This window comes from Panthera pardus, unplaced genomic scaffold (assembly GCF_024362965.1).
Source record: "Panthera pardus isolate Hobbes unplaced genomic scaffold, ASM2436296v1 HiC_scaffold_24, whole genome shotgun sequence".
NCBI lineage: Eukaryota > Metazoa > Chordata > Mammalia > Carnivora > Felidae > Panthera > Panthera pardus.
The window spans coordinates 127002054-127018710 of NW_026526810.1; the positions used below are offsets into that span (position 1 = coordinate 127002054).

At 39.1% G+C, this 16657-nt stretch overlaps 1 protein-coding gene across 4 annotated transcripts in view; it reads right to left on the minus strand.

The window, feature by feature from the left end:
• The window catches only part of TRIP11 (thyroid hormone receptor interactor 11), a 62513-nt gene that overhangs the window by 33696 nt on the left and 12160 nt on the right, over nucleotides 1–16657 (minus strand). For all 4 annotated transcript variants that reach the window (XM_019462069.2, XM_019462068.2, XM_019462071.2 and 1 more), the window contains exons 4-10: nucleotides 14866–15144; nucleotides 12631–12699; nucleotides 10748–10913; nucleotides 7766–8131; nucleotides 4546–4586; nucleotides 3877–3963; nucleotides 157–369 (exon numbers count right to left, since the gene is read on the minus strand). In XM_019462069.2, coding sequence (XP_019317614.1) covers nucleotides 157–369; nucleotides 3877–3963; nucleotides 4546–4586; nucleotides 7766–8131; nucleotides 10748–10913; nucleotides 12631–12699; nucleotides 14866–15144 — 1221 coding nt within the window. The remainder of the gene's footprint in view (nucleotides 1–156; nucleotides 370–3876; nucleotides 3964–4545; nucleotides 4587–7765; nucleotides 8132–10747; nucleotides 10914–12630; nucleotides 12700–14865; nucleotides 15145–16657) is intronic.

Here is a 16657-nt window from a genome sequence, read left to right on the forward strand (position 1 = left end):
CAGAAAAAGTTTGCCAACCGCTATGGCTAGATTATCAATGAAGCAAAATACCGATTAAATCACAAATTTAAATCACACCCATCGGTTTTGCCTGTTACCCCCGTGTTCAGGCTACTGAGAACAATGTGCTGCCACATTGTTTCTAACATCATGTACCTGTGTGGCTTCTTGGTTCTGTCTGTCTAATTCCTCTAGCTCAGCTAGCAGTGTTTCCTTCTCGGTAAGACTCTGACTCAGTTCCCGTTCTTTTGCCTCCAAAGTCAGCCTTAAATTGTGTAATGTGGAATCCAAATCCATGTCTCTTCCAGTTGTACTTTTAATTACTTCATATTCATTGTTCAATTTTAGAAGTGATGCCTGAAGTTCTTCCTGAAATGACAAGAAGGGAAAAAACAACATACACTGTCAGTTGGAAGAAAACACCAAAAGATTACTTCTATCTATGCATCTATATCTATGTCTATATCTATCTCTACCTATCTACATACACGCGCGCACGCGCACGTACACACACCCCTTGGGAATCTATTCCCAGATGCCTGTGTCAGAAACATTACTGAATAACACTTCAGCAATGATATAGAAAATTCAACAAACCAGACTTCCCTCACGTGCAATTTTACGTGCACCTTCAGGCCAATATTTCTAGAAGATCAGAAATAACATCGGACAAGACGGAATGGCTGTTTAAGTTTCTAGTTCCGGCTTCCTCTTTACCCAAAAACTTTCCCATTTGGGAGCCTTTCTGATTCCACCCCCCACTGCTGTCTTCTCTTCTGTCTGCTCCTTCCCTCCCACCACACACAGTTTTTAAAACGTCCCACATCTTCTGGGCCTCTGCACTTCCTTCCCCTAGCGGCCAATCACCAATAGCCACAAACTACATAAACATCTATAAAATTCAATGCTCATTCGTTCTAAAGTTTGTCCTCTCTAATTAGAACACAAAAGGCTTCTTTTCCCTCACAAAAGGAATTTCCCTTATTAAGGGGTCCTGTCAGAACATGAAACTTTTATATCATCCAAGAAAGTAGACTCCTTCCTTCTTTTCCCATCTAACTTGAACACAGACTAGGTTCCCCTCTTGCAAGCCTAACATCCCTAAAGATCTATCTATAATTTTTAAACTATATCTTATGTTCTGTTCTACTGGTATTTAATGCTTTTCTTCCAAACTCCAGAAGTGGAACAGTTCTCTTTGCTTCAACACTTTCAACCTTAGATTATGATATTTGTGGCACAACAACTTTAGAATCTTCTTTCATTGATAGAGAAAACTCAAACTTCTTTTTTTTAAGGTTTACTTATTTATTTTGAGAGAGCGAGAACACGCAGGGGAGGAGAAGACAGAGAGGGAGAGAGAATCCCAAGACGACTCTGTACTGTCAGCATGGAGTCTGACGCAGGGCACAAACTCATGAACCCCGTGAGTTCGTGACCTGAGCCCAAACTCATGAACCCTGTGAGTTCGTGACCTGAGCCAAAATCAAGAGCTGGACGCTTAACCCAATCAGCCACCTAGGCACCCAAGAAAAATAAAACTTCTATGGAATCTACTTTAAAGTAAGAATCTCAAAATTCTACAAATAGACTATACATACCTTACCAGGAGTTCAGCGAAAACTAGACTAGAACAGCTGCCTCATGATTCCCATTTCTCTTCCAATTCAAAAGTTTATTCTGAACTATAGTTGATGAAACTAGCATTCTCTTGTCTTTCTAGATTTATATGTCAATCAGGAGAACCACAAAAAGTTTTTTCAGGTAGACGTTATGAACATACACAGCCTTGCAGTTACATTTGGCAGTCTTTTTTTCTTTCTTAGCAATTAAAAAAAAATTTTTTTTTTTTAAATTTTTTTTTTTTTAATGTTTATTTATTTTTGAGACAGAGAGAGACAGAGCATGAACGGGGGAGGGGCAGAGAGAGAGGGAAACACAGAATCGGAAGCAGGCTCCAGGCTCTGAGCCATCAGCCCAGAGCCCGACGCGGGGCTCGAACTCACGGACCGCGAGATCGTGACCTGAGCTGAAGTCGGACGCTTAACCGACTGAGCCACCCAGGCGCCCCCAAAAAAAATTTTTTTTAACTTAAAGTTTGTTTCTTTGTTTATTTACTTATTTATTTATTTTGGGGGGGGGGGGGGGGGAGAGAGAACGAGTGCAAGAGCCAGCGGGTAGGGGCAGAGACAGAGAGAGAGAGAACCCTAAGCAGGCTCTGCACTGTCAGCACAGAGCCTGATGCAGGGCTCAAATTCATGAACTGTAAGATCATGACCTGAGCCGAAATCAAGAGTTGGATGCTTAACCAGCTGAGCCACCCAGGCGCCCCAGTATGGCCTAGCATTCTTTTTTTTTTTTTTATTTTTTAACGTTTATTTATTTTTGAGGCAGAGCGAGACAGAGCATGAACAGGGGAGGGGCAGAGAGAGAGGGAGACACAGAATCTGAAACAGGCTCCAGGTTCCAAGCGGTCAGCACAGAGCCCAACGCGGGGCTCGAACTCATGGACCGTGAGATCATGCTGAGCCGAAGTCGGATGCCCAACCGACCTAGCCACCCAGGCGCCCCTGGCCTAGCACTCTTAAGCAGTGAGTTGATCCCTATCAGAGATAATGAAAGGAAATATTATGAAGGATTACTTAACATCGAAAGAAAGGAGCAAGAGGGACCAGGAACGGCTGCAGAATCCGAAAATATCAAGAGAAGGTCACAGACCCTATCAGGTATGTGCAGAGATCTGCAAACTACAAAGTATACCTGGGCCAATTAGAGAAAGGAGTAACTGAAAGAACAGAATGCAAAGGAAGGAGAAAAGAGCAAAAAAATTATATATATAATACAGGAATAAAAAAAGACTGGGAGACACTACTGGCTCTTAGTGGGTAGAAAGAGTGGGGGGGCAAGGACCCCACAATGCATACGACAGTACACAGAGCTAAAAATTTTCCTGTCTACATGCCAAAACGTCCCTTTGAGAAACACTGCCTATACACTAATGTGGAAGGACGCTGAAAACATGTTAAGGTATACATGAATATATGTATAGTATGCTAACAGTTTTTTCAAATCTATTTAAATAATCATACATACTTAGGTGTAGCCTGAAAGGATGGACATATGAGAAACTGGTAAGAAAGACTTCCTTTGGAAAACAGGCCAACCAAGGGAGGTGGAAAGGATATTCCCTTTGCACCGTCTAAAGTTTTTCGGTATGAATTACCGTATTTGTACATCAGTGAGTATGTGTTACCTTTTAAAAATTAAGATTTTAAATTGAGTTAAGACACTAGCCTATAAATTAATACCAGCCGACAACTATCCTCTGTTTAAACACCTACCTTAGCCAAGGAACTACCCCCAAGTAGTACAAACATAAAAATACCTCTCCCAATACCCAACAGTGCATTATGGAACCTCGTTCCAACCTTGCTTCCAATATACACAAAGACCTTATTTCTGCCAGTGAGATTATATCCCCTTTATCTCTCACCACTAAGAAACTCCTGTCCACAACAGATACGTTCTGGGACGTATCTGCAGCTACGGTTTCTGTAAGATGCCAGTCCAAGCTCGCGACCCACCTGTGTATGTTGCTGCTATCAGGACTTCATCAGAAACCAAAACAGAGCCTTTATCTTTTCTGCTCATATCTGTATGCCTACTGGCTTATCTGTGTGTAAACGTAAACCGTGGCCAGCCCTCATACTCTGAACCTTGCCCAAGTACTTGAACCTGGTCTGACAAGCATCAATGAGATCAGCTTTATTCTAAGGCCTCTCAAGACCTAAATGCTCCATTTATATAAACTGGCCCTTGGCTTGATCTGTAATACACACAATATTTTAATTCTGGTCCCATTTTTATCGCACCCACCTTTTCTTGACTCAATAAGGACTTCTCTTTTTCTAAAATTTCAACATGCATTTTAAGTTTCAAATTGTCTTCAGTGAGATTGTTATCCTACAAAATGTTAAAACAGAGTTTTCAGATAAATTTCAAGTTTATAAAAAAGTAGGCAAGCCATACAAGTGTGCATTTCTACTCAGCATTTCTCTAGTGATATATAAAAATTATAAGCATACAACACTAGACCATCTAAAGTCAGTCACTCATTTTACAAACATTCTTATAGATATTTTTTTAATTTATTTAAAAGCATACACAAATATACATAACACATAAATACATTTACAAACTAACCTGGAATCATTAGCACTAGAAACAACTCTAAATTCCTTAAGGGAAATCAAAATGCATTCCTCGGTTGGTGGGAAATCTGCTTCCACTCATATACGTAATATAATGTCTGTCAAATTAATCTTGAAAGTGATATACCTGCATTTTCCAATTATGTAACTTTAAAATTATGACAATTTATGATTCAAAAAATTACCGTTATCAGCAAACGTAAAATTACTAAGATGCAAGTTCCCAGGATAAGTTCACGTGAATTTGTAAAAAAAAACAAAACAAGCAACTACAATAATCGAAATACTTTTTCTCGATAAAAGCCAGAAGGTTTTTCTCTTAGCATTAGTTTACCTGGTTTAAAATACTCAGTCTCATAATTTCATTTTCAGCATCTGCAAAAACAAAGAATCTGACATTAAAATACTTCAACTTCTTACCTCCTATGTAATAAACTCAGAAATAAAACTCATTTAAAATAAAGTGTATTTATAAGCACAATCAGCAAACCCTAATGATACTTACTGAAATGTATTTTTGTTGTTTTACATTTCTATTTGACTATACTATAGAATTCATAACATAAATGCCAGTTAGAAGCTCCATTAAAATGTAATTCTATGAAACAGTACAAGAAATAAGTATAATCATATCTGGATGAGTCATAAGTTATTGCCTTGATAAAAACACTAATAACAATGTTTCAAAATGAGTTGATTAGTTTTTGTACAGGAAAGAGTAAAAGGACTGAGATTGAGGGGAAATGGCTAAAAACAAGAATACATATTTATACCACAATAATACAATAATCTCTCAATTCTTTATTTTTTAAAATTTACTTACTTATTTTGAGAGAGAGCAAGAGAGCGCAAGAGTGAGCAGGGGAGTGGCAGAGAGAGAATTCCAAACAGGCTCTCCACTGTCAGCACAAAGCCCGACATGGGGCTTGAACCCCCAAACCGTGAGATTATGACCTAGCCGAAATCAAGAGTTTGACATTCAACCAACTAAACGACCCAGGTGCCCCAATTCTCAATGTTTACAGTGACTTAGAAATGACAGGGGAGCCTGGGTGGCTCAGTCATTTAAAAACCTGACTTTGGCTCAAGTCATGATCTCATGGTTCTTGAGTTCAAGCCCCATGTCAGGCTCTCTGCTGTCAGCACAGAGTCCACTTCAGATCCTCTGTCTCACTCTTTCTCTGCCCTTCCCCTGCTCATGTGACACACGCTCTCTCTCAAAAATAAACAAACAGTAAAAACATAAATAAAGTGACTTGGACATGACAACAGATAGAAAGGCCATTCAAGCTGGTATTATGGATAGATCCATATATAGAAATAGTTCTGGAAGAACACAAAGACAGAATACTTTAAGTCCAGCTGAAGTGATTTATTCAATGTTCACTCAGATAATACTGAACGTTTACTGTGAGGTCAGTTGCTAGACAACCAGATGAAAACCTTTAGTCCCTGCTTGCCCTCAGGGAGCTTTCTATTCAGAGGAAAGACAAACAAGTAAACACGTGACCACAGTACAGTATGATACAGGGAGCGCAAGGTGCTACAGGGAGCAGAAAGGACAAACACCTGCTCGATCTGGGGGTGGGAGAGGGGTGAGGAAGGCTAGGAAAGCAGCAGCATAGTATCTCCCAGTAGATACGATACCTGCAATGAGTTGTAATGTACTTAAGAATTAGCAGAGAGAAACAGAGACACCCCACACAGAGCAGCAAATGCAAAGGCGACAGACCTAATAGACAATAACATCATCGGCTTAAGGAGATGTATAGAAAGTTCAGTACGGCTAACGCCTAGCACGTGAGGAGAATGGGAAGAACTGAAATTAAAGGGGGAGACAGGGACCAGATCATTAAAGACATTTTATGGCAAGTATGAGGTTTAGACTTTATCCTGAAGCTCACAAGGGAGCCACAAAGTATTGCAATCAGGGAAGTAAACTGTTTTGAGTTTCTGAAAAACCATCCTGGCTGCAGAAAGAAAAAAAACTGATTCAAGGAATCATGGAGACCAGAAAATAATAACAGCTAACATTTCTGTAATGCTTACTACGGGATAGCCATTGTTCTAGAGAGAACTCTGCAGGTAGTAACTCAGAGAATCCCCATTAGTACTACCGTAACTATGGAAGATAGTATCATTATCCCAACTACACAGATAGAAAAACAAAAGCATAGAGATGGTAATTAAATTGCCCAACGTCACTGAATTAGTGACAGAGCTGGATTCTAGCACAGTCATGTACTTAACTACTGTGCTATTCTGCTCCATGAAGAAACTACTACAGTTAATCAGGCAAAAGAAAATTGATTGGCTGAAGTTATTCAGTGGCATGGAAACTGGAAAAAGAGGAAGGACTAGGGCAGTAGGTTTGTTTTCAAAGCAAATGAATTCATCTGAGTCACCCAATATGTGGAATAAACAGATGCATTTATTTTGAAAACAGCAGAGATACTCTGAAGTCAAACAAGAAAGAAGTCTAGATCCCTAGTCAACAGCCTTCTCTTTGCCTTCCTGGCAGCTCCTAGAATGGAGGCACTTGTGAGAAACCCTAGAATGCCTCTGAAAGAGTACCAAGCCAGAGATGCTAAGGAAATAGAACCTTCAGGATATGCTAGGTGATGACTTCAAAATCTCTGTTTTGGCAAACTGGTAAATGCCACCAATCACTAAGGCTGGGAGAGGAGGAGTAGGAGGAGGAGGGGGAGGAGGAGGGGGGAGGAGGCCAACGACGACACAGTGACCCTGAACCTAACTTTAATATGAATTTATAGAGTTGGCCATCCAGGTCAGGCACTCAGGATAAACAACTAGGCAAGTGAGACAGATTGGAGGCGGGGATCGGGGAGCAGAGCACCCAAGGGCTAGAAACACCCTCCAGAGCAAGAATCAATCAGTTCATAATGTGAGAGTTTATATTGTGAGAAGACAAAAATCCAAAATAAAACACATCTTTGCAGCTAAAGAGCTCCTATTATGTTTTCCTGGCATGAACGAATACTGGTGTTTGGCCTATTTCATTCAATAACTTATTTTTTCTAACACAGAACACAGGTATGGTAACGAAGTACCAGCTTCAGCATGGAAAATGATAAAAGACCTATGGTTATCACTCTTGTGTCTGCTTCGATACAGGACATCATTTCAAAAGGTGATACAGAATTTTAAAAAAGGGAGGCTGCATTCCCTAACTGGAGGGTCTGGACCCTAATGAGTTCCAGAAAGTATTTGGTTCTACACAGATTAACAGAAATACACCCACACCTCCTCCCAATAAACAGCTACTAAACATTTCCCAAAAATCTACACTGCCTCCTAAAGCAATGAGTCCCCTGTAAATACTTAAGGATGAGGCAGGGAGTGAAGCCTTTTTAGTAGAAAATTCCTATTTGTTATCCGTTAATTATGGCACTGAAGCGAAACCAACAATTCGATTCAAATTCTACACAGTCGTTTCCATGACTCCTCCATTCCCATACAGTACTCAGTGTGCCTCTAAAACAACTGGTACGCAATAAAACACCCATCATCAGTAAGTTCCAAACATTTTATACCAGACAGTGCCCGCTGCAGTTTGAGCACTTCCTCTTGCACCGAGGCCCCCTGCGACAGGATTCCTTCTCTTCCTGTCACAGCATCGCCTTGCCTCACGGCATCAGGCTGCAATTTACTACATTCCCGTTTCAAGTTTTCACACTCTTCCGTTATTTGTCTGTTTTCAACGTGCAGGCGTTCTTGTTCCTTCTTCAAAACATCTCTGTCATTTTCTGCAGAAGATAATTTTGAATTTATGTCCTTTATTTTATCCTCAAGTTCTTCAATTTTTTTTGTAGACGCTACTTTCTCAGTTTGTAGATCCTGAATAGTTTTTTGCATCTCATGGATTTTCAAGTGATCAGTGACTGCAATTCCTGAGCCACCTAGAACATGAACAGAAAATCAAGGACAGCAAATGTCAGCTACCAAGAGATAAGTAGCTTGCTATATACAGCTACGAGATTGAACAGACGTGAGAACCTGAAAATCTTTGGAAGTTAAGACAACGAGATACCATTACACTCCCATCAGAACGGCCAAAGTTCAGAACATGGACAACACCAGATGCTGATGAGGATGTGGAACAAGAGCTCTCGTTCACTTCTCGGTGGGAATGCAAAACAGTAGGGCCACTTTGGAGGACAGTTTGGCAGTTTCTAACAGAATGAAACATAACCTTACCATATGGTTAGCAACTGCACTCCCTGGTATTTACTCAAAGGAACTGAAAACTCTCACCCACATGAACACCTGAACAATGATGTTTATAGCAGCTTTATGCATAACTACAAAAACCTGGAAGCAAAGAGGTCCTTCAGGAGGTGAATGGATAAATTGTGGTACATCCAGGCAATGTGATACTATTCAGCACTAAAAAGAAGTGAGGGATCAAGCCATGAAAAAACATGGAGGAACTTTTTTTTTTTTTAATTTTAATTTTTTAACATTTATTTTTGAGACAGAGAGAGACAGAGCGTGAACGGGGGAGGGGCAGAGAGAGAGGGAGACACAGAATAGGAAGCAGGCTCCAGGCTCTGAGCCGTCAGCCCAGAGCCTGAAGCAGGGCTCGAACTCATGGACCATGAGATCGTGACCTGAGCCGAAGTCGGACGCCCAACCAACTGAGCCACCCAGGCGCCCCAACATGGAGGAACTTTAAATGCACATTACTAAGTGCAAGAAATCAATCTCAAAAGGTTACATACTGTATGATTCCAACTATGTGACATTCTAGAAAAGGCAAAACTATAGAGACGATAAAAAGATTGGTGGGGAGGGCAAGTGGGGGGTAAGTAGGCAGAGTAGAAAGGATTTTAGAGCACTGAAACTACTCTGTATATTATGATGAATATGTGCATAAGTTTGTCCAAACCCACAGAATGTACAACACCAAGAGTCAACCCTAAGGTAAACTGTGCACTTTGAGGGATCGTGATGTGTCAGTGTAGGTTCATCTTTGGTGGAAAATGGGCCACTCTGCTAAGTGATGGTGATAGGAGGGATGGCATGCGTTTGGGGGCAGGGGTATGTGGGAAATCTCTGCACTTCCTTCTCAATTTTGTTATAAAAACAAAGTCTTAAAAAATTACAATAGGGACGCCTGGGTGGCTCAGTCAGTTGAGCATCCAACTTGATTTTGGCTCAGTTCGTGATCTCACAGTTTGTGGGATCAAGCCCTGCGTTGGGCTCTGTGCTGACAGTGTGGAGGCTGCTTGGGATTCTCTGTCTCCGTCTCTGCCCCTCCCCCCTCTCAAAAATGAATAAACTTTTTTAAAAAATTACCATAATAAAGCATTTTTATTTTAGATCTTTTCCCCCTGTAATCTCTACTCCCAACATGGGACTCAAACTCATGACCCTGAGATCAAGAGTCACATGCTCCACTGACTGAGACAGCCAGCTGCCCTCATAATAAAGCTTTTTAAAAATAAACAATCGAGGGGCGCCTGGGTGGTGCAGTAGGTTAAGCGTCTGACTTCAGCTCAGGTCACGATCTCACGGTCTGGTCCGTGAGTTCGAGCCCCGCGTCGGGCTCTGGGCTGATGGCTCAGAGCCTGGAGCCTGCTTCCGATTCTGTGTCTCCCTCTCTCTCTGCCCCTCCCCCATTCATGCTCTGTCTCTCTCTATCTCAAAAAATAAATAAACGTTAAAAAAAAATTTAAAAAAAAATAAGAAAAAAAAATAAACAGTCGAGGAAAAATATTATTTGAATGAACTACTAAAAAGCCTATGTATATGAATTTAAAAGACAGTGAAAATAGTTCTATTGGTTTTTAAGGTTTTTTTTTTAACATTTATTAATTTTTTGAGAGACAGAGACAGTGTCAGCAGGGAAAGGACAGAGAGAGAGGAAGACACAGAATCCGAAACAGGCTCCAGGCTCTGAGCTGTCAGCTCAGGGCCTGAACCCACGAACTGCAAGATCATGACCTGAGCCGAAATCGGATGCTCAACCAACTGAGCCACCCAGGTGCCCCAGAAAGTGAAAATAGTTCTAATCATTTATTACCAAAGTACCACCACCAAACAATACAAAGAAATCTATGTATTGTAACTATCTGTCACAAAGGCAAATGGACCTTTCCATTTCTGCAAAATCTTTCCTTTTTAAAAATTTTTTAAATGTTTATTTTTGAGAGACACAGAGTGCCAACAGGGGAGGGGCAGAGGAGACACACACACACGAAATCTGAAGCAGGCTCATGCTCTGAGCTGTCAGCACAGAGCCCGACACAGGCCTTGAACTCATGAATCTGAGATCAGATCATGACCTGAGCTGAAGTCGGACACTTAACCGACTGAGCCATGCAGGTGGCCCAATTTCCACATAATCCTGATAATAGTGATGCCACTGCAAATTTCTGGCAGGTGAACAGAACTAGTCATTCACTCATTCTTTAGAACTTAGTCCAAGTTTACATCAGTGTCTTGATCACACATTACTAGGCTGGTCTTTTAATTATATCATCTAATACATTAAGTTAATAAAAACTAACAACCTTGTTGTAACAGCTTTTCCAGTTCTTCAATTCGTTCTTCATAGTCACTTAATTCTTCTCGATGCCGACGACTTATTTCTGTCAATTTCTGTTGATGTGCATTCTGTAACACTGACATTTCATGTTGATGGTCATCAATTTCCTGACTTCGGTTCTGTTTAAGTTCCTTAAAAAATAAAAACAAGGTTAACCCCATTTATAATCAATGATACACCTAAGCTATTTCATTGTGCAGAAGTGTGTATTAAGAATAATTCTCTGAACACGCTATGGTTGAAGAGAATTTAAACACAGCCTCCAAATCTGGACAATTCTGACTCTACCCTTGCCTTTCTTGGGTCTTAAGAACAATTTGAATATCTTTTTTTCTTCATATCTGTGACCATGAGCTTCTCTTGCTAGTGACATATCCCATCGGTGCCAGTCCCAACCTTCAGTCTGTAGCTGGTGTCCTATTACTCCCACCTCTTGCTCAGCCCTTCCTTCCACCAGTCTTGATGGGACTCCCAAACTGTTAACCAAGGCACGTTGCTACCCAAGTTGAGACCACCAGTCTCTCTCCTAGGAATCCAGATCTTGAGCAGAGTCCTTCAAAGAGGGAAATTATTTGGCCCAGAAGCACTGTGATAGCTACACCCAGAAAAGTTGGTCCACTGTGTCCCACTCTCTAGATCCCCAATGTTATTCCCAATCCTGTCCATCCCCAATGCTATTCCCAATCCTGTCCATCCTAAAACCAAAACGCTCAATACTTCTTTCAATCCTGTGGACAGACTAACCTGGGTCCTTCCGGTAAATCCTCTTTTGCTTTACTTTGCCAGTAATGACTTCTGTTGCTTGTAACCCAAGAATCCTAATCTATAAATTAGCTTCTACTTCCTGAGAAGACAAGTAAGGTTGTTCCTTAATCCTGTGCGCTTAGTTCAGTGCCAGCGCTTGGCAAGGATCTTTACATTTAAACTTTAACACAATCCTACAGGGAAGGTATTATGAGATCTACTGTACTAAGGATAAAATGGAAGCTTGGAAAGATTAAGTAACTTGTCCAAAGTAGAACAGCTGGTAAATAGTAGAGGCAGGATTCAAACACAGGTCTGACTTGGGAACCCACCCATGTTAGTATTACAATAATAATAAAACCAAAAACTAAAAAATTCTATATCTGACAATAATTTATACACTAAAAACAATTCAGTGCCATATGTTAATTTTATGTAACTAAAATTTTTCTTTTCTTTTTTTTTTTTTTTTTCTTCAACGTTTTTTTTTTTATTTATTTTTGGGACAGAGAGAGACAGAGCATGAACGGGGGAGGGGCAGAGAGAGAGGGAGACACAGAATCGGAAACAGGCTCCAGGCTCCGAGCCATCAGCCCAGAGCCTGACGCGGGGCTCGAACTCACGGGCCGCGAGATCGTGACCTGGCTGAAGTCGGACGCTTAACCGACTGCGCCACCCAGGCGCCCCTAAAATTTTTCTTGAATGAAATAATAATAGACACAAACTAGCAAAATTCCACCATTAAAGGAAAATAATTAGTTACAGTGAATAGTATTAGCATTTTATTTTGTCAATATCCTTTAAACCCTGAAAACTTCAGCAAAACCTTGGAATTGTTTTAATAAAGACCATTTTACAAGATATAGTAACTAGTACAGACTAATGAAATATACTTAAAAAAAATAAATGTTCAAAACCAAACAATTCTGAAGAGACATTTTTATACACCTTACTGTCATAAAGAACGAAGATACAAAACGGAAAAGAAACAATCATACTCTATATAATTAGCTTTATAACTGAGCCTTCCATTAATTTAGACATATATTTTTAATAAGCCAATTTTAGATGTATAATAGCCATTGTTCCAACAACCTGTCTTACCTTAATGATACTTTGCAGTTTGCAGATTTCACTTTGATCAGAGCTATTTGATCCTTGTGGTTTAGAAGTCTAGATCAGAAAAACAGAATTAGAAAATAATTGTATTGATTTTCTTGTAAAAGAGAAAGTCACAAATTAATTTTATTAAACGACATCTTTCAAAAAAGGGAGCATTTCCCAAATTCTGATTAAAGAATGCCAAGCACTTTTGAAGAACCCAGTCCAATTGTAATACACAACAAATAAAAGATAATTTTCAAGAGTCTGTTAACTAATTAGGGAGACACTTTTACAAAATAACTGTTAAGAAGGAAAACACCAGAGAATATTTTACTTAGCTTAACAAAATGTAAATTTGATAATCAAACAGCTTCCTAAAAGAAAATTTTTCAAAATGGAAAGTTATCCAACATTAATTCTAATCATAACCCAGCAAAAATCTTTCTAAAATGATTTTACCTGGATCTCTACCCCAATACAGAACAACCTTTAGTTTAACAATTAAAAGAACTTTTGGATTTTTCTCTTCTCATTCAAAGCTGAATGTTGTTCATTTATCTTTTTAACATTTACTATACAGTGTGTTAGGGAACAAAAAGCTGCTCTCTGGATAAAAAAAGGAACAAAGTATACCAGAAACTCCAGGATTCAGAGTCAAAAGATGTCTGGTTGAGTCACAACTTACTCACTGTGACAATATGTGTATTAAACTTTTACTTTGTTTACCTGTAAAACAGAGGTAATAAATACCTCACACAGTTACTAAGATTAATATATATTAGGATAGCATATATACAAACATCTTGTAAAATATAACACAAGTTTTACTATGCCTTGCTGAAAAATTAAGTCCTGTGAAAGATCCCAATTATGCCTTTTCCACCATGATATCCTACTATAGGTAATATAGTAAACCTTCAAGATATGCTTATATATACATACTCAAAAAACACCTCTTCCCTATGAAATCTTATGTTTCTTAAAATACGTATCAGAATCACCTGGGGTATTTACAGTTTGAATGCAATTTCCAGGGCCCTAAAATAAGCTACAAAATCCTAATCTCTGAAGGTAGGACAGGGAATCTACAGTATTATAGTAGCTTAAGAGCTACTACATTTTTAAAGATAAAATGGACAAGCTGATCATCCTAAGATGTATTTTGGCTACGGGAAATGTCTAGCAACTTGAGAAGCAAAAAAATAATTGGTAGGGTTTCTCCTTTATATAACTAGATCACACTCACAAAAAGAAACAATTTCTTTACTTTTATACTTTTTCTCTACATTGAGGAAATTAAATCCAAATGTGCAATGTTCGAGTTTACTTCGGGTCTCACATCTATTGACAATATCAATAGTATATAAAATCTGATACATAAGATGGAAAGTGTTCCTTAAAAGAAAGTTTACTGTCCAAATAGCAAAGATTTAATTTCTACTGCACAAAAAATAATACAAAATAGTTTAGTGTATTTTATGATACCAATGATCAAATTTTCATCTTACACATAACTAATGATAAAGGAACTTCAGAGAACATCTATGCAAGTAGTTTCAATCTGGTATCTTGGAGCCCTGGAATTGCCATCAAAGAAGCCTCAAGGACTCCAGGGGAAAAGATGGCTAGTTCAACCATAGCAACTCCATTTTTATCTCTTTTAAGTCCTGGACTTGTAACTTTTTATTTAAAAGAAAAAAAAATTTTTTTTAATTATGGAGAGAGGTGCGTGCAAGCAGGGAGAGAAGCAGAGGGGGAGAGAGGGACAGAGAGAGTGGGGGAAGGAGAGAGGGAGAGAGAGAGGGACGGAGGGAGAGAAGGAGAGACAGAGATAAAGAGACAGAACAAGAGAGAATCCTAAGCAGGCTACACACCCAGCAAGGAGCCCGATGCAGAGCTTGATCTTACTACCCTTGGATCATGACCTGAGCTGAAATCAAGAGCCAGACGCTCAACCAACTGAGCCACCCCGACGTGCCTTTATTTTATTCTAAAGCATAGTTCTGTTGCTCTAAACTTTTTTGAGAATTTCTTCCAAATATTTTATAGAGGGAGGAAAAAACTAAGATGAGAAAGAAAGATGATCTGATCAAAATCACTCAGAAAATCACTGGCAGGATTAGAATACAGGTTTTCAATTTCCTAGTCTGGGGTTCTTTCTGATAGCAAAAGTTCTACATTCAGAACCACTCTTTCTACTAAGAATGTTCAAAAACTCATGGCAATTTTACCAACCTGAGCAATATGCCTCCAGTGGCCAACTTCAGACTCGAGTCTTGAAACTTCATTTGACAATCTGTTTATTTCTTGTTGGGATGAAATTATGTCACCAAAGTCCATGTCGTCATCATGGAAAGCAGCAGCATGACGACTGATGCCATAACCAAATGAAGACGATGCAGGTGCTGCTGGTACTCGGCCAGCTCCTGAATTTACTGACTGGGCAGCTGACTGAAGCTTCAGCACCTGATCCTGTAGTGCGATCTGTCTTGCTTTAAGATGGCTGATTTCTACCTATACATTTATAATCTGCGTTTTAGAGAACGTACTTTAAAATAACCACATTGATCTGTTTACAGATTCATAACATTAAAAGTTATAATGATTTAAAGCTATCCAATGATGGTAACTCTACCAACTGAATCCTAGTATTTTATAATAGCCTAACCACACATTTTTATTTAAAAACCAAACATGAAAAAAAACACACATGATTACCAGTTAAAGCACAGATAATATTTCAAATAGTGCAAAGATCAGAATCTCACTCATATGTTAATTGAAGCAATTAAATTCTCAATTAAACACGGGTTTACTATTGTCGATGTATCAGGTAGTACAGGCAATTTCCGAGGGTTCTATTTGTATTATCAAACTCTAAGTGAAGAGAAAATGAAAGCTGCATCAGCCTACGTATCAGAAGTTTCCTTAGAGCATCTTTGGAACAGTCTTATATAACTGATCATGGCTGAATTTAGACTTAAAATGCACCATGAATCAGAGGTAACTTTCTACTGGTCTGTACAACAGCTGGAAGAATGCTTTATTAATCTAATCTTAGACAGCACAGTGAGCCTGTGGTTATTAGCCCATGAGTCTTAGGAAAACATCATACATTGAAAGAGGCCTTTGCTTTAGCCTTGGCAAAAAGGAGCCGGTGAAAATTTGAGTTTATTCAGGGAAAGAATAGTACAAAAATACTGAAACCTACAGAGGAGTTTTGACTGAGGACTGGCAATACCACCTCACTGTCCAAAAGAAATTACGGGACATACCATAATGCCAGATCCATTTCGGGTGAGAGATTACTCAAAATATAAAAGTGAGTAAGATAGGGAGAATTGAGATAAGCTTTCTATAAAATACCTACTCTAGAAGACACCCCGCCACGACAGAGGAGAATCTGATACTGGGAGTCAGCCAACAATATTTCTATGCACGTAAAGCCAAGCAATTAGACAAACAAAAACCAAACACAATGACGTCAAATATATTAACAAACATGTTTCTCATCAGAGCCTCTTCTCTAATAGAAATCTATAGCAGTGCACATATTTCATTCATTTTTCCATAAATGTCATGAGATGAATTGCATCTTTAGGGATTATGAACATCACAATGACGGCAGAAAACAGCAGATCTTAAGTATAGTCACATATTATCTTTCATTCTGGTAAAAAGTATGGAAATTCATAATTTTTTCAAGCATAGCTTTAACACAAAGCAAGTTCTGCCTATAAAATGGACACATATCAAGTTGTAGAGTTAAAAAATGCAAGCTCTAATAACAAAGAGGCATTTCTAAACTTAAATGCCTAATTTGCCCTCTAATATTCAGTTAAGTAGAAAATTAAATGCTGAATTTTCCACAGCAGTGTTTTCAATTAGGATGTGAGTATCAGAATCACCTATAAAGTTTTTGAAAAATACCAATACCAGGGCCCCTTCCCAGGACACTAAAATCAGAATCTCCTGGAGGGCATAAACATGTATATTTTTTTAAGGTGTCATGGATGATTCAGCTGTA